We start from the raw sequence: 18,192 nt of genomic DNA, 5'->3' as shown, positions 1-18,192 counted from the left end.
AGCAGATCTAATCACACAGTCTGTCTAATTTGGCTCCACAGAGGCCTGGTTTCCTTAATGCACAATGGGTATACATGAATGATTCCATTTATATACTAATGAACAGTAATCATTTGGGGCTATACATGCCCAAGAAGAACAGACCTACCAATGTAATACAGAGCCTAACTTCCTATGATACATTTATTTCACTGGAACAAAGTCAATACCCAGTGGTCAAGAACTCAAGCTTTACATCTGGACAAAGAAGAACACATAAAGCAGCACAGGCTCACACCAGGGCAGCCATTTACCCCTTTCCTTATGCCCACCCCTGTCCTTCTCAGACAGTCATTCCTCAGGAAGGACATTTGCCAGCTCTGTAAAACCAGAATCTCACACATTAAACCCTCAAAGTCCCTTCATGAAGCAATTCATCTATAATGAAACCCTGCATACCAACCTATATCTTTCACCAAATGCCCTCCCACTTCTGCACCCTGCATGTACAGTCAAGGAGCATTTATAGGCAGAGGGAGGGGACTCTTTCTTCATCACCAGATCTCCTTGAACCCTCACTCTATGACACAGAAACTCTTGACTCAGACTGTTGCCAGCCTACCAGATAAGCAGGTATTCAAAAGGGTTCTTTTGAAGCCCTTCTATCAGGCAGACCAGAAGGTAATGAAAGCAAAGCAACAGGCCTCCTGAAGTGATTGAACATCCAAAGTTTTATAGAATTCGTTGTCTTTAGTGCACGGTTTCTGTTTCAGGGAATGTTTGAGAGTGTTTGCAACAAGGAGACTGTATTAAGCCTTGCAGGTCCATCATGTTGTCCTATCATTCTCTGTAACCTCCACTTCAGCAGAGGAAGAAGTGTTGCACATACTGTAGAGGCACTGCAGACTGTGAAATCTGCAGGTCTAGACAACTGTTTTGCCAAAACAAAGTGCAGTGGGTGCTTGCTGATGTCACAATGTCAGCAAAACCTCTCCTGGACATAAATATATGAGGAAAGGAGGGTACTTATCAGAGATGTACTTAGTGCAGCTTCATCCATTCATTAGGATTCTCTCAGCACAAGTGGGGTTTCATTTCTGTAACATTCAGCTTCTGTCATTTGCTAGTGAGATGAAAGTAATCCCATGAGAATTAGCCCTCCAATATCCCAGGCAAATTAACTAGCATCTTTGCCTTTGTTTTTCCTGTTTAATAGGGAATGTGTCGGGGGGGGAGGGCATGTGTGTGTGTGTGTTAAAAATAGATGACTAAAATACTTAGATGCTTATTAAGCAGTGGAATTCAGTTTAACATGTCCTGCAGGGCTGTAACATCTAATGAGATGGGCACAACACGAAACTCTAATGACATCCTATAAAATGGATCTGGAGACAGGTGCATAAACATCCATGGCTAATGAAGCTATGTTTATGTCGGCATTTTTGTTTTCCCATGTACTGTCATATTTAACCTTATGTTGTGAAGCAATCTGTTATACGTGAACTGGACTAACAGAAGATGTGCTCCAGATGTGCATATAAAGTGCTCTAAATGATAGCAAGCAGGCCATGGAACAAATTGGAACAAAATCTAAATTAAACCCCAGATATGCATAAAATATGGATTTTTGAGTCCTCTGAGAAAACTGTTTCACTTTATCAGTGTACTCCTATTTTTTCCTTTCTATTTGCCACTATTACATGAGCTCAACTTAGAGGCTCTGCCCAGGTCCCCCAAAAATACACTCTAACAAGGGACACAAAATATGTCAAACCACATTCCTGGTGAAAGAAAAGGATAAAACTATATCTAGTCTGATGTTAAAATCTGAAATTGACAATTATTTAGTTGTAGAGCCATTACTCAACACTCAATGTCATTCACACCCATTAAATATCATTCACAAACAATATTTACCCAACTGAAAAGCGCTGTGTTATTGTTTTGAATAAAACACCAACAGTCTGGCTAGGAAATGGGAATGCCTAAGAGACTAACAAAAAACTCCATTCCCACTAATTTTCAGCTACAATAAACTAATATATTCTGGCTCCATCCTTATGTACCAAATTTAGTATTTGCTGCCACTAAAGGTGTCAGCTGGTACCTACCTTCTCCAGCTTTCTGTGCACCATTGCTGATGACTAAAAATAGGTGACAACCCATTAAACAAATTCATCTCTTGCTCTCAATGTTACATATTCCAAACCAATGGAACAGAGTAAAGTAGTAGAGAAAGGAAACTTCTTGGAACTCAGAGCTCAGGTCTAGCACTGCCACCGAAAGCACCTCCCACCACTGCAGAATGACAGGAGATGAACACAACAGTGCTGGGTCACATTACATCAGTTTCGTCTATACTCATCTACGAAGCCAACCTGAACAGAGAGAGGCCTGGACTAACCTAAAAGCAGTTCTTGCCCCAGCACCTGAATCATCACCTGAAATAGCAACATTGTTCTGGACACATCTGCATAGCACATTTTGGCATTTACTGTATGTGATTTCAGACTTGCACAGAAGGTAGCCAAGCAGTCCTCAAGATCTAGGACATCTGCCTACAACTTCCAGAGTCTACTATAAAGGAGAACCAAAATTCTTGGAAGCAATTATTTCTGCTGAAGTGAATAATTAACACCCTGAGACATGCAGCTCTCTTCTTTCGCTGAATATTTGCACAAAAACATTAGCAATGCTACCAATACTAAATAATTACCACATTCTGTAGGCCAGGACCTTGCCAAATTCATGTTGTCAATAATTGTGCTAAAGGAAGCCGTTTGGACAGACAAGACTTTTCTGAATGAATTTACAGGAATGAAAGCTTGTAAATGGCCTCTTAAAAGACTTTCTGAGACTTCCTCTTTTTAATTTTATTTAGAAGAGTTCATAAATAGCTAAAATAAATAAAAAGGAGGGGGGTAACCCCTTTGGATTCCTGTAACTACTCTTTCTGCCTTTACTCCTTTCATAGTGTTACACTCTAACAACCTTCCATTCTCACTTTTTCCACTTTAGGCCTGACCCTTGCAGCAAGCTCCCACTGGAGTCCTGTGGAAGATGGTGTGGTTGCTCAGACATGAAAGGTTGTGCAACAGCACCTTGTGGTGAGACAGTGACTTGTTCTGTGTGTGCACCATGCCCAGCACAACCAGGTCCTGACACCACACGGCTCCTTGGCACGGGAGCTGTACAGAGACCAGACTGAACAGAACTCCACGAGGTGAGGGTGAAGCGATGCTGTCGTACGGGCAGTGGCGGCAACCACAGAGGTAACACCAACACCAAGGGGGAGGAGAGAGAACCGGGATTACCTGCTGGGCCTGCTGCAGCAGCTCCATCCGCTCGTGCAAGATCTGGCTGTCAAACTCACGGCTCTGCCTCAGGATCTGCCGCCGCACCTTCTCCACCGCCGCCCGCAAATCCTCACGCTGCGCTTCCGTCAGCGACTCGCTCGCCCGCCTGCCTGGATCCTGCTGCAGGGCATTATACAGCGTGGCCTCCAGCTCCTGGATTTTCTAATGCAACCCAAATCACACACAGACAGGCTGACGTTTGAATCCAGCAAGCAAACGACCCACCAAGAGCTAGAGGAGAAGGCTAGCAAGCCAAGGTAAGGCAGGAGGGCAGGATGGACACAGACAGGAAGACAGAAAGCAGCAAGCGTGAGCAGTGAGGAGCATTCCACACAGAGTGCACGCAGCCTCATGGCACGGATTGACACCCGGGAGATGGGTCCTGCTCTAGCAAATCATTGATTCTTCCATTTAAGAAAGATTCAGATGATAGGTCTGCATTCAGTACCTGATAAAACTCCAAATCCCGATGCTGAACATTACAAATTTAACTTAAACTAACAGATTTCCTTCAACTGCAGCTGAGTTGTTAAACCATCCTATAAAATAAAACGACCACAGGAAAAACTGTGAACAGAAATCTCGCTCTCCCTCTCTGTGGCCCTAGTGACCTGATATCCATGGCTCACAGTCTACGTCACTGGCTTAGCTCCAAGCTGCCATAAGCAATGAAGGAAGGAACACTTGTATACACTAATCCCTCATCCATCTCTTGCTGTCTGCCAGATTCCTAACATGATTCTCATGCACTGACCAAACTGCAGTACTTTGCAAAGCAGAGGACACAGAAGAACTTCACATTCACATGGAGAATTGTATTCCCAAGGGGAAAGGAAGGAATCATGGCAGTGTTTCCTTTATTACTGGGTTAGCACGATCCTATAAAAAAACAGCATCCAGACTAACAATATTTGGATCAAGAGCATCCGACCACATCCCTCTGGCCCTCATAACACCTTTGTGAGGTAGGTAATTCCATCCATATTAGTGACGCATAAACAGCTGCACAGAGAGGTTAAATGGCTTGCCCAAGGTCACAGTGCTAGAAATAGTGCCTGCTTGCTTTTATCTGTTATCTGCTCTGAGCACTAGACCTTGCTTCTTCTCTGGAAACATTTTCCACATAAGAAACATTTACAGCATATAAATAGTGCTTCAGGCCATTATATTCTGATTTCCCAAAGTCTCACTATAGCAACGTCGTGTGTGTAGTTTTACCAATTCTTGGATAATTCCAGATTGTTGTTTAGCCTGAGAAAAGGCACGGTTCCCTTTTGAAAATGAGGAAGGGTAAGGTTGGATAGGAACACACAGGAAGGAATTGCATAGGAAGAACAAGCATTCCTGATTTAGGTTAGCAGCAGTAATACTTACAAATGCTTCAGGAAAAGAAATACTGAAAAAGTTCTAAAGTAATTTCTGGTGTATTTTAGCAGTCATGGTTTTTTTCATACATAAACCAGCTTCGAGATGTACCAACAAGATGTTTGCATATCATGGAATAAAAAATGCAATGCAAAATGTTACACTTGTAAGTACTATAATCCATTTCCTAAAGTTTTGTTTAAGAAATAGTTGATTTCTAGTCTGGCAAGAAAAAAAAAAGATAAAGTAAAAAAGAGTCCTATTTATAATTAAAAGAAGAAAAAAACCCCAACAAATCCTGCATTTTATCAGATCTGTTCAAATAGAAAAATTTAATGACTGTTCTTTTCCTACCATGTATGCCTGGTCCAGAGCTTGCTTCCTGTAGTCGAGTTCTTCCTCTAAATAACCCTTCTGTTTACTGAACAGGTCCTGAGCAATAATAAAAACAAGGGAGTGTTTGTTCTTTATCCTAATTTATGAAGAATCATAAATGCCATCATTTTTATGCAAGCTTTCCACTTGAAAGCAAAAGAAAACCCATAGCAAACGACCACATTCATCCTAAGAATATTTGGAATATCAAATTTACTATATTAGTACTTCAAATATGTGTATCATATTAACAACCTATGTGTACCTAGAAAGCATTGACCTCTACACCAGTGTACAAACCTGCCTGGACCTGACAGAAGTGCAGCAAAAGGTGAGTGGGGATGTACATGCATGTGGTCCAGCAGCTGTAACTTACACAGGACCAAAGGAGGGAAAAGACAAGCACAAGAGAGGGTACTTTATGAAAATATCCCATGGAAATATTACCTTAAGGAAATCATGGGGCATGCCCTAATAGTTGTCTAATCTGTTCTAGGGAGGAAACCCAAACATGCAGGGCCACAGCTAGATTCTGCAGCACCATCCCGTGACGTTTTACTGAAGCTGAAGTAACAACTCAGTCCTCAGCCTGTACAGGCAGGAGGCCAAATTGAAACAGGTGAAGTGATGCCCAGAGAGGTTGATTGACTAGCTGAAGAGCTGAAGAAGTTTTCAAGATACCTAAGATTTAAGGGATTGTTTACTTTTTTTCTCAAAAATCAAACTCCTCAACTTTATAAACCCCACATATTGGGGTTTCAGTGGAACTCAGTATCCAAAACATTATGTTTCAAGTAAGTTGTGGACATTCAAATGGTTGCCTTTAGAGTGTTTTGTATCATAGAATCATAGAATGCTTTGAGTTGGAAGGGACCTCAAAGATCATCTTGATCCAACCACCCCTGCCATGAACAGGGGCACCTTCCCCTAGACCAGGTTTGATGATAGTAACTAGAACATAAGAGAGTTACTTAATTTTATTAGCTTTTCTTTCAAAGCAGGTTTTCACACTCAAAAGAATTAGTAGTATAACAAAAAACAGAAAAGCCCTTTGACTGGATTTAATTTTTTCTATTATTCTTTTTTCTAATCAACAAACTTTTACATTTCCTGCACATATAGAATAAATGCTGAATTAAATACATAGAATTCTTAAGACCACTAATTGCAGCTTTTATTAACAGTATTAAAAAATTTAAATAATGCTGCTCTGATTAGTTTTATTGGATATGGGATTGTCTCAAAGTCACTTACTTAGCCAAATTTTGCTATCAGACATATATGTGGACTTCTGACAACTTTTCTGTCAGTTGCCAGTGTAGAACTAATAACAGGAGCAATATATAAGACCAGTATTAGAGGATTCAGAGGAATAAGGTGCTACTTGTTCTCTGTATAAGTATAATATTAACTATTAATTTATTTTGTAAACTGGGAGTTCTTTTAATTCCCTAATAATTAATATTCAAGACAAACCCAAAGTTTAAGTCAGATCTCAGTCTTGGTGCTGGAATATGTTTGTGAACAGATGGGCATCTTTTGCCATGATAGCCATTTTAGAATATTCTATTCCAGCATATACTAAATATGCTACTGGTTCTGAAGGGAAAGGGCCTCTGACAAGTCTTGTAGGATATATTTTTCAGCCCTTAGTGGACATCTCCAGAACTCTTGAGTTCAGAACTCTGGAGAATGTGATACAGTATTAGACACCACGTTTATGCAGCTGAATGCCAGCATGACTACCCAGGTGGCTCATTTTCTGACATGGATGAGTTACAGCAACTGCAAGGCTGTTGTACAGGATGAAACACCACCATGCACTGGGAGTGCACAGCAAAGGACAGGCCTGGTCCTGACTTTCTTACAAGTGTCTGACACCACAGAGGCAGATTCACTTGTCTGAGATGATAAAAAACCCAGAACTCAGAATAGCAATGCAGCTGCCCTGATCATGTTACTTCTCAAAAGGGATAGTAAAGGCTGTCCACAGAAAGCAAGAGGGAAGGAAACAAAAATAGGAACTCAAACCCTTAACATGGGTTTCAAGGACAACTACACCAGTGCTCAGTCCTTCTAAAAGTATCTTGCCAGAATATAATTTCTCAATTTATTGAGTCAATCATTAGGGATGCAGATTCTCAGATTGCTGTGCTAAACAAATAGATACAAGGGCTATCCACAGCTTATAAGACTTGAAAACATCAGAGATAATAAGGGTGAAGATAGTATATCAAGTTACAAGCCCCCTATTTTTTCCATTTTTCTTTACAAAATAATCCAGTATTTATGGCCACTTTCCCTTCCCCAAACCTTTGTATTTTTCCATAACAAGACTTAAAAATAAAGAAATACTAAATGTGGAAAGTATCTTATCTGTGTTAAAGTACAATCAGTATGACAGGTTACACTCAACAGAGAACACAGTCTGAGCACTTCTATTTTTGTTTATGGCTCAAACACACACTTCTTCAGTGGCCCTGGGCAAATCACTTAACCTCCCTGTCTCATTGTCCTATTCTTTAGGATGAATGCAAGGCTGCTTACTTATCTACCTGTAAAAGGTGTGGTGAGGATTGATCAGTGTTTGGAACACCATTTGAAGATGTGAAGCACAAGCATGCATGGTAAACCAATAAAACCAAACACTCTTTCTAAAACTGTTCAACATATGAAAAATAAGGTCAGTTTGTTCTTCAGTTTGCTTTTTGAGACAACATTCTGTCTTTAGGCAAGGAGGCCATGGGGCAAGAAAGGTCACCTGGAGTAAGAGTTCTTGACAGCTTGTCCAGAAGCTGAATACCAGAGAACAAAGACCCTTGCCAATTTTTCTAGCCTGACCTCAATATTAAAAAGATGAAGCTGTTGCCTGACAAATTAATATACAAAGAAAGCACAGAGACAATTTCACACTGTTTGGTTAATGTGCTCTCCAGTTATGCCTTTGTGCCCTAATCTGTATATATCTTTGCTATTTTTGTTCTATATAGATTGGAAAGTTCTGTCTCACCCCAAAGAACACAAGCAATAGATTGTTCTAGAAACACTTGCCTATTTTACCATGAAGCCATCTCTTTCAAGCAGAGAAAGGCAGCAAACCTGCCTGGAATGAAATATATGCACAATCCCTTGATATAAGTTTTAGCTAAATGAATTTTTAGCTATTGTTTCTTACCTTCTCATTCTCCAGGTCTAACATCTTCTGTGTCAGTGCAGCTTCTGTCCCTTCTATCTGTTTCAACCACTACAGCAATGTGAAGAGAAAAAATAGAAAATGAGCAGAGATTTTGAAATAGGTTCTACCAAACATTTCTCAAGTTTGTTGCCAGCATTTCCAGGCATATGCTTCTCCCATGCTATCTATTCACTCTGGAGGCACACATGAAAAAACAGGTTGTAACAACATGGGCAGAAAAGAGGACTGCAGAGACACACTAAAGACTAAGAAGTGGAGGTTGCTTTCCTACAGTAAATTAAAATGGGGTTTTCCTCTGTAAAGTTCAAGAAACAAAATACACTTGGGTCAAGAATGCAAAATTAACCTGATTGTTTCTTACTCAAATGCTTGTTGGCCTGATTTGTAAAACCATCATCTCACTTCAGGCCTCCAGTCCTTCATTTTTCCAGAGGGCAATTGAAACAAAAGACAAGGTGGAAAATTCAACACTTAATTCTGCAGAATTTGCTGTACTCTTTCTGGGAAAAGGCTCACTTCTAAAGCATTGGTAATGTAGAGGGAAAAATAAAACAGACAGACAGATGGAAGCTCTTGTAGTTGCTAGTATGAATCCCTTACCACTATGGTAACATTCAAAACAATCAGAATAAAGAACAGCCATTGCATTCCAAAGGTAAAAATTACACATCATAATAGCTAAATGCATGGATACAAGGTTTTTGCTTAATTACTGTCACCAGGATTATGTTAATATTTCTATTTAAGTTTATTGGAATGGATGAGAATGGTCAGTTCTGAATTATTTAATTTGATTTCTCTACTGGTCTTCATACCATGTAGGACCCATGACTACAGAGCAGATTTTCCACTGGTAATTATCGCTTTCCTCAACTGCCTTGTTTACTAACTCATATTTGCTTTAAGTCTTTTGGTAAACTTTGCACATCAATTTCTTTAATTTAGTGTTTCAGTGACTTCATTAGACCTCAGACTCAAAGGAATTAATGACATACTAGCTTTTTTCCCCCAAGATTTGTATAGAAAATTTCAAACATAAGTTTACAATTTATGAAATGTGAATTCATTACTTCATCATTTTGAACCTTCCACTATTTAAGAGATTGATGAATAAAATTTGAAATTTGTTTTATCTGCTTAGCAGCTTTCTACAGGAAAAAAGTTAGCTTTAGTTAGCTTTCTACAGAAAAAAAAATTGACAGAACACCATATTCCCCAGAGATTCTATTTTCACCATCTTTGTTTTCTTCATTTTGAAGGTGACAAGCGGAAGATATTCCTATGGAAAGCCTCACCACGGATATTTGAGCATTCTGAACCTTTGAAATCAATGGAAATGGGAAATCCTGAGCATCTCTCACAGCTTCCCTCAATCAAGTGAAGGGCTATTTGCAAAAATTAGAGGTCTAATTTTTTTTAAGGTATGCAAATGATATGCAAAACCAAATGTTGATTCTGAATGTTCTATGCCTGTTAACCTTTCACAAACCAAGGGGCACAGGAGACACAAACAGCATTTTTGGGAGTCTATATCTTAGTGGGTATATCTATATAGTGGGGTTCTTCTCCTTTCATTTTTGGATGTAAATGCTAAAATTCCTTTTCTTTTAATGCCACAGCACAGTGAAAAACCATAGGGATTTTAGCCCTTTTTCCCATTTGTATTTTGCTTATAGCAATTACTCATTTAAATTAATGATTATTAAATTACCTAATGTAGATTATTTACTTCAAGGTATTTAGATAAGTAGATTATTAAAATTATATCAATTAAAGTAATTATTAAAACTGCTCAAATTTTAATTTAAAATATCTGATTCTGAATTTCAACAATACATCAGGAAAGATTTAATGGAAACACATGAAAAGGATGCACAGAGCTTCTTCAGAGAAACCTGCAAGTCTTTCTTAGTTCTAAATATCACCCCTTTCATATACAGATTATATTCTCTGGAAGTAAAGAACTAGCCATACAGAAATGAGTGACCTGATTGTCTTGTGCAAACTACTTTTTCTCTATGTCCACTAATTTACAGAAGAAAGGACCAGTGACTACTCTGAGCTTTTTCAGTCATCCACAGAAAGGAGCCCAAAAGGCACCACGGGCACCTTACAGAGGGCACCTCACAACTGCTCCTGAGCACTGAGGGCACCACCACTTCTGGGAATGAACTCTCTTGTGTTAAGTGGATTTTTAGTACTCTATGCTAAGGGAATATCTCCAAAACATGTTTTTATTTTTTAACTGTGTTTTTTTCTTAAGTTCGGCCTCAAGACATCATAATCCCATCATTCATGTAAGGATGAACACATGCCCCATTCTAGACGACCTGAACAGAAAAGCCATGCTTCCCTGGCAAAGTTAGGAGGTATCTGAGAAGACTCGGCCAGGTTTTAGCAGAGAAAAATATTTACTAAATTCTACCTTTTCACAGAGGGAAAGGACAGTCCCAGCTTGGATTATTGCAACCTGCTCTTCATTTCTCAAATTCTAAAATACAAAAAGATGCATTTAAAATTGGATTAAAAATTCATTCTTTAACACAAGCAGCAAGTTTTAACCATACTCAAAAAGTAAATCAGTTATAACATTTAGGATCATAGACATGACCAAAAAGGATCCCATGGCTGAACGTACTGAAAATTAAACTAAAGGTGCTTAGTTCCACTCTATTTCAGCATACCAACCCCACAACACTTTTTCAACAAATCATTCAATGAAACAGATCATTCAATGAAAATTAAGTGTTTTCAGTCAGGGATTTTGCAATTTTTTTACTGTTTTTGCCAGTTCACTGGACTAAGCCTTGCAGCAAGTGAATCTCGCTTTCATGCACTTCAGACTTCCAATTAAAGAAAACAGTGCAAAGAGTAAGTGCCATAGAAACCTCCACAGGACTTACAACGTAACATACAAATCTAGAACTCAAAACTAGTATTTAAAAGACCTCAATCTGTTAAATCTAGCTATAAACTGGACTCAGCTTCCTGGATGTTTGTGCCCCAAATGTGTGAATGCGATTTCATACAGTACTTAGCAATAAAGAGGGAAAAGGGGGAGAGAGTTATCCTTGCGTTTCTCCCAGAAAATCCACTCCTGGCAGTAACAGCCTTCACAGTAGAAGGTGCTACTATTACTACTCCAGAGGGATAATTCACAACTTGGTCTGGCTTTGCCTTCTGTTTTGCATCTTTTCACTTTGCCTATTACAGTGCCTATTTTCCGTATCATTTGGTCAAGACCAAATCCTACCTTGAAAAATACTCTTTTCACTACTATCAGTTTAACTAAAAGATTTCATGTCATAAAAGCCATTCCTAACCATTCATATTCTTCATACAAACACAGTCATATAAAAATCACCCTGTGCACTCTCTTGGATGTTAGTATTTGCTGTGGAAAAATAAGGCTTTAAATTAACCATGAAACTGGAGGTACATTTAAAAGTAAAAAAGTGTTACCCCATTATCTCCAAGAATATCTAGCTTCTTCATAAGTTCAGATATATTCACGTCCTGAAAAAGATGTTTGACACTTATTTTTTATGAAGTAGGCCAGAAACAGTTTTTATATGCTACATTTTATGTACCCCTTATTCTCTTCTGTGTGTGAAAAGACTTCAAGTGTAAATAAGTGAAACATAGTTTTGCATCACAATTACAAAAGTAATTACTGGTACTTTAAAACAAAACCAAAAGTCACTCTCAATTATAAGAAGCAACCTGGATGTCTATGTCCTGTATTATTCACACTTATCCTCCTGTTAATGTGTGTAGAGGAAAGATCAAAACTGATAAACAGGTTTAAAAGACATAAAGAGAAAGGGCTTAAAAGACTTTTTTTTTTTTTGTTTGGAGTGGATCATCAACCACATCAAGCTACAGAAGTTACAGGGACAGAGAGTATAAACAAATAATTGCTAAGAAAGTTTGCTTGGTGGTTTGCTTTTAAACAAAACCATGGAGTTTCAAATCAGCCTTACAGTGGCAGAAGGGAATGTGCACAGTGGGCTGAACATCCTCCTCCAAACAGCTTATCAGCTCATAATCATCTTTCTGATTAGAAAGCCGCATTTCTCTGCCACTCAGCTCTCATATAATGAACTAAACAACCCATCCTTATTAAGGCTCAGCCACTGCAATAAAGAAAACCACTCCTCTGATTAAAAAAAGAGTGGCATAAATTCATGGAATCACATAATCATAGAATATGATGAGCTGGGAAGGGATGCATCAGGATCATTGAGTCCAACTCCTGGCCCTACACATCCCCAGGAGTCACATAATGTACCTGAGAGCACTGTCCAAACACTTCTTGAGCTCTGTCAGGCTGGTGCTGTGACCCTTCCCTGGGGAGCTGTTCCAGTGCCCAACCACCCCCTGGGTGAAGAACCTTTTCCTGATAAAATTCACATGATGCCTGTATTTAACACGGTGCCAGGATCCATTCCTAGGCCACACAACTCTATTTCAGTTTAAAAAGTTGTTGGAAAGGGTCATGGAACTGTTTAACCACAGGTAATCACATTCTCCTGAACTGTCCCAAGTCAGGTCTGCAATTAACAGACCAAAGTTACCATGGAGCAGGGATAATTTCCACTGACAGCCTGTATGCAGCCATGCTATTTGAAGACAGGAAGCCTTGAGAGCATGGGAACAGACCAGTCCATGTTAGTCCAAAATGCTTCATACACATACATAAAGCAAAAGAGCCTTGTTAAATGCTGCCACCCTCAACTTCTATTCATATTCAGCACTTAGAAAAGGCCAACATTTCACAGGGCAATGTGTGGTTTTTGAGTTTTTCTATCCAGAGAGGTCACCTCTGTCTCTTCCCAAAAACTTCAGGGGTGTTCCCAAATGCTTACATGAGCTATTTAACTGTGCACATCACTAACTCTGGAATGGTGCAGATCCTAAAACACTTGTGTTTGGATGGATGTTAAAAACAAAACTGTTGATTACGATCAGCATTGACAATGCTGAACAGAAACTTCTTTAGCCAATGAGTTACACTAGTGAAGAATGGAATTTACTTGCATCTATTGAGCCTGAAATAACAATTCTAATAATTTTTTTCCATATGATGCATAAAGGAAGAATCAGAAACCAAATCAGATTTTGCATCGTTCTGGAATCTACATTGCTACTGATGGCTAGTAATTTTGAAAAGCACTGAAAACAGATAAAAGGTCAACTATTTCAGTCTGCCCATTTTAGGTGACTGCTCCATCTTCCAGGTAAGCAAACTGAAAGGCAGATTGGAAAGAATCCACCTATTAAAGCACAGATGACATACGACAATGGAAAAAAGGGAATTACGGATTTCGGTACACTGTGCCTGCTATAGCCAACATGCAGATTAGAACAACAGGTGAGCTAAAAGTGGGTCCAGCTCTATTTGTAGGTGATATGCTAACTGGTGACTCTTGGTGTGCTTTGGGAGGTGAGAAGCCAACCAAATCTGCAGGTAAGAAGCAGATTTTAACTCTTTTCTGTCAGACTACTCAACTGCCTCAAAATATGCAGGGACAATTTCTGCTTATTTCCTCTAGAGATCATACTGTGCTCATTAAAGCACTGAACAGCAGAATAGCAACAAGCCTCCAATGACAGGATTTGTAAACACAACTAAAAATTCAACCGTAAATCACTAGTGAGTGGCACTGAGACTGTGCTTTAGTTACTTGTAGAAAAGTTACCCAGCCCTATTGTGTAACATTACTGACAACACAAGTCTGAATTCAATCTTAAGTGTACCAGCATGCAAATCAAGTTGAACAAATAGCCTGTTCATGGGGGAACAGGAGTCAAAAGAGTAATTCTTGCTTCCTTATACCAGAAGGTAATCAAGGGAGAACCTGATGTTTATCTTGTTCTTGTTCTAAAACAGTTCCACCTGTCTGAATGAGTTCTGGGTCAAGTGCCTCATGCTTCAAGGCCCTGGCCTTGGCAAATAACTTAAGCATATTCATTCAATAAATAAAAGCCTTCACTAAATTGGGTGTAAAGTAAGGACTGAATGTCATATTTCTGAACTCAGATGAAGACATTTAATATCATGAACCACATACTGTGGCAAGCCTGACAAGGAATCACATTAACATCAAGATTCTTCCCTAGACTATATGTAAATTATCTCAACTGACCAGCCTTCAGTTTCCCTGAGGATCTCCTGACATGACCAGATCATATTCTTATGAAACCCTTTCCCCAGTTAAAAATAACATTTTTTTTTTCCCATTTTCTTCCCTGGTGTCAAACCATTTGTCTGGATATTAGACTGGTCATTCAAGAAAGGTTCCTAGCCATTCAACTGTTTCCAGTGCTCTGCATATACCTTTATTCCCTCCTGATGGCAGAACAGTTGAAGTGCACTTCCATTGTTTTCAGGGAAGGTGGTTATATGAAGATTAAATGCTGGTGACCTTCGCTCTCTCTCCTGAGGAAAGATTTGTTTAAAAACATTTATGATTATACATTAACACTTATTCCCTACCTTTACAAAACATACTTGTACATTAAAAAGGCAGATTCCTACTCTCATTCTAAATCTATTCTATTTCCTCTTACTTTTACCATATTTAAAGAATTTTGGCTAAATACAAACATAGTGTTAGTTGCCAGCTGATTCCATGCACAGTTTCTGAAAAGCTACCTGACACTCCCCAACTGCAGAACCCTTGCAACACTGGCCCTAATTGACCGGAGCCTCAAATACTCTGCAGGTTTTTATGTTGATTATAACCTTATTTAACTATTGTTTTCTTTCACAGAACAATGAAAAAAAATAGAAAGAAAAATCTGCAGAAAAAAAATTTAAACTCCCTCATGAAATAGTATTATTGAATATTTTCTCACTAAAATTAAACCTGTGTGTCTGGTCCCTGTTTATTCTACAGTCTGCCTTCCTATTAGAGCATTTAAAATCCCCATTCACTCCACAAGCTGAGATGTCAGAATATGTTGAAAGGCAGCACTCTTCTACAGTTATGATGTTCTTTGTGACAAAACAAAAAATTACAAATTCCCTTTAATCTAAAGCTATAGTATATCTATAACTGAACTGTACATGACTTCCATGAATTTCTCAAAAATACCAACCAATTATTTCTTCAGAAGGCAGAAATAAGATAATAAACAAGCAAATTTTACCTAAAATAAATTTTAATGTGCCTGTGAAAAATGACTGGACTGAAGGCTCTGTGCAACCAAGGCATTGGGTTGTACTCTGAATTCTCTCTGGCCATGAGAACATGAGCAAGAAACACCAGATTTCATCTCCATATTACAAGAGGATGTTTTGGCAACCTGAGCTTTATTTTCTCAGAGAGACCACTACTACAAATATTTTAGTTCCTATGACCATCCATGTATTACTCCATTTCCTAAATCACAAATGAGGTGCTTTAATTGATATGGCAGGCAGGCTGCATCCATTCACTTAAACAAGTTACAAAGCATGGTAAATCTTGTTCGTTAATTAGGTTAAACCTAATTTGAAACTACAGTGTAAAGAGAAAAATCTCTGTAGTCAATGTAATTTTCCCCCTCTGAGGTTTTTTAAAAATAGTATTTACATCAACAGTCTAATCTGAAACAGGCTTAAATAATGCCTTAGCTGTAGTAAACCTAAACCAGAACTTTAATTCTTATCTAAATTCAGTTATGATTTTGGATATTGTTAAATATTCAGTTGCTATTGCATTCATCTCATCTAAACTTTCTTGCTTTAATTGATAAATAAATGATCGTGTTTTATACTTGGCCTAATTTTCATCTGAAATAACTGTGCTAAAAAATACTGTCCTGACTACCAGAAGAACCGAGAGGTTTGCTAAAGCATTGTATTATCAGTCACATTGGTGTCTACATGCTTGTCTACTAAGGAAGAAAATCTTTTCTTGCAGTCACACAAAAATACTTCCATTGTTATTCTGTGAAAGAATTTTTCCAAGCTTTGGCACATGACAAAACCGTACATGACATACTGAGCTGTTTTTGGTGTGATTCTTCCATGTGAAAAATACATTAATGAACGATATATTGAAGAATATTTGTTCATTCCTTAAGAAATCTTTTTTGGACAGTTTTACTTCTAAGAATAGCCACACTTTAGGAAGCAATTTCTAGTGCAACAGCCAATTCAAATCCTAAATTGTTCTCAATTTTTCTTTACAGTCTTTTCATAAAGTATATGTATTAGAAAGCATATCTATTTTTCTGAACATCTACTGAAATTCTAATAACCTAAAATCATAATTTTGAACATAATGGGCTACGACATCAAAACATATGGTGGATAAAGGATGAAAAAAAGATTAAGAAATGTCAGACAAAAAGAACGTCCACGTAAAAGGAAGACACGACATTTTCATCTTTATCAGAGAAGTTACACATGCTGAGATTTTTGGTGAAACGTGCTGGGTGATAAAAATGGAGGAGTGACAATGACAGGTTTCTCAGAGAGTTTATTCTAAGCAGTGTTAAGAATGCTGGTGATCTTTGAAACTAAACAATGTGTCATCAGGCAATACAACCATGTGACAACTGTGCATCACACACAGACACTTTAGTGTTCCTAAATTCAACATGAGCCCAGCTTGTGAGGGGATCAGAACCATTGCTTTCAGTTGTAATCACAGGCTACATGTTCAGTGCTAATAACAAATAATTTTGCTTATTTCATTTATATAAATATGGATTTTTTTTTTATATAGGCAACATATTAGTTTAACATACAGCAGTTTTATTTCTGCTTTATCACTTTTCTTTTGGCATTGCCAGAGGTTTGAGGGTTTTTTCATTGACTGAAGCCAATTATTTCCAGTCCATGACCACTTTAAACCATACAAAAATGGATTTAAGGTAAGAGGAATTCTTTGGAAGCTGCTATCAAAATGTCTTCTTTTTAAGATAAATTTACTTAATATGAATGTTGTCAATATTAAATCCATATAATTTAAAGCAACTATACATTGATGTGATGGACGTGTCAGATCTTTAGTCAGATCACTGCATGCAAGATGTGAGAAGGTGTGTTAATTTAATCAATGCCAGCCAAGGCTGTAGAATACATACCAAGTGATTTTACATGCAGGAAAGGAGCAGTTATGGAAATGAAACAAATAAAAAAGGCAAAATATTGCAAAACAAAATATTTTATTAAGTGAAAACCAAACTATATGCAATTTATATTAGCTATATTACATCTTTATAAACATTAGTGAGCATTCTCTTCAAAACATATTAAGGCAGTGTCATCAATTTCATTATCCAAAAATACAACATTTAAAAAATAGATACCTAAGTGACTTCCCTTACACATGCACCAGACATCAGTAATCTTTACAGGAATTTCAGCTTGGGTTCAAACATAATTTCTGCTCCATTTGAGAGTTTGCAACAGAGAGAATCTCTTACTTCAAGCTCTAGCACTCTGAATTCTAACAGCTCATTCTGGTCTTTTGCATCTTGCATCTCATTCTTCAGCTGATGCTCTTCTTGTTCCATTCTGTAAATCTGCGAGACAAACACAACATGGTAACACCCTGGAAGCACTAGAAAAGATACTGCTTACAGTAGTAACCAGGGGTTCAGACAAAACTGTTAATTATTTCCATTTTTCATTACACATCAGGCTGTGTCATAGAGATAAAAAGGAACAACACATCAGAAAGTATTTCTGAGAACTGTCAGCAGAAAATGGTCAATGTTCTCTTAGAGTAATAATCTGGAAGTAGTATAAAAGTGATATGAATATTGTATCTAAATAAGTTAAGCAGTAGAAGTTTTCTTTTAAAATCCAGCAAATGAAACTGAATTACATTAACATTTGGGTAGACTGTTCACATTGTCTCTGCCTAATTAGACATCTAATTTTTTACAATATATGAAAGACAACACTGGTGTGGTTTTAAT

General features: G+C 38.0%; 1 protein-coding gene across 2 annotated transcripts in view; it reads right to left on the bottom strand.

Moving 5' to 3' along the window:
* Nucleotides 1-18,192, bottom strand: part of JAKMIP1 (janus kinase and microtubule interacting protein 1) — an 87,559-nt gene that overhangs the window by 18,134 nt on the left and 51,233 nt on the right. For both annotated transcript variants that reach the window (XM_030270717.4, XM_072927991.1), the window contains exons 13-19: nucleotides 17,695-17,793; nucleotides 14,612-14,713; nucleotides 11,734-11,787; nucleotides 10,697-10,762; nucleotides 8,251-8,319; nucleotides 5,055-5,132; nucleotides 3,294-3,497 (exon numbers count right to left, since the gene is read on the bottom strand). In XM_030270717.4, the coding sequence (XP_030126577.2) occupies nucleotides 3,294-3,497; nucleotides 5,055-5,132; nucleotides 8,251-8,319; nucleotides 10,697-10,762; nucleotides 11,734-11,787; nucleotides 14,612-14,713; nucleotides 17,695-17,793 (672 nt within the window). The remainder of the gene's footprint in view (nucleotides 1-3,293; nucleotides 3,498-5,054; nucleotides 5,133-8,250; nucleotides 8,320-10,696; nucleotides 10,763-11,733; nucleotides 11,788-14,611; nucleotides 14,714-17,694; nucleotides 17,794-18,192) is intronic.

The sequence above is a fragment of the Taeniopygia guttata genome, chromosome 4, assembly GCF_048771995.1.
Source record: "Taeniopygia guttata chromosome 4, bTaeGut7.mat, whole genome shotgun sequence".
NCBI lineage: Eukaryota > Metazoa > Chordata > Aves > Passeriformes > Estrildidae > Taeniopygia > Taeniopygia guttata.
The sequence above is the reverse complement of the archived record's forward strand: the minus strand, read 5'-3'. Positions and strand labels throughout refer to the sequence as shown.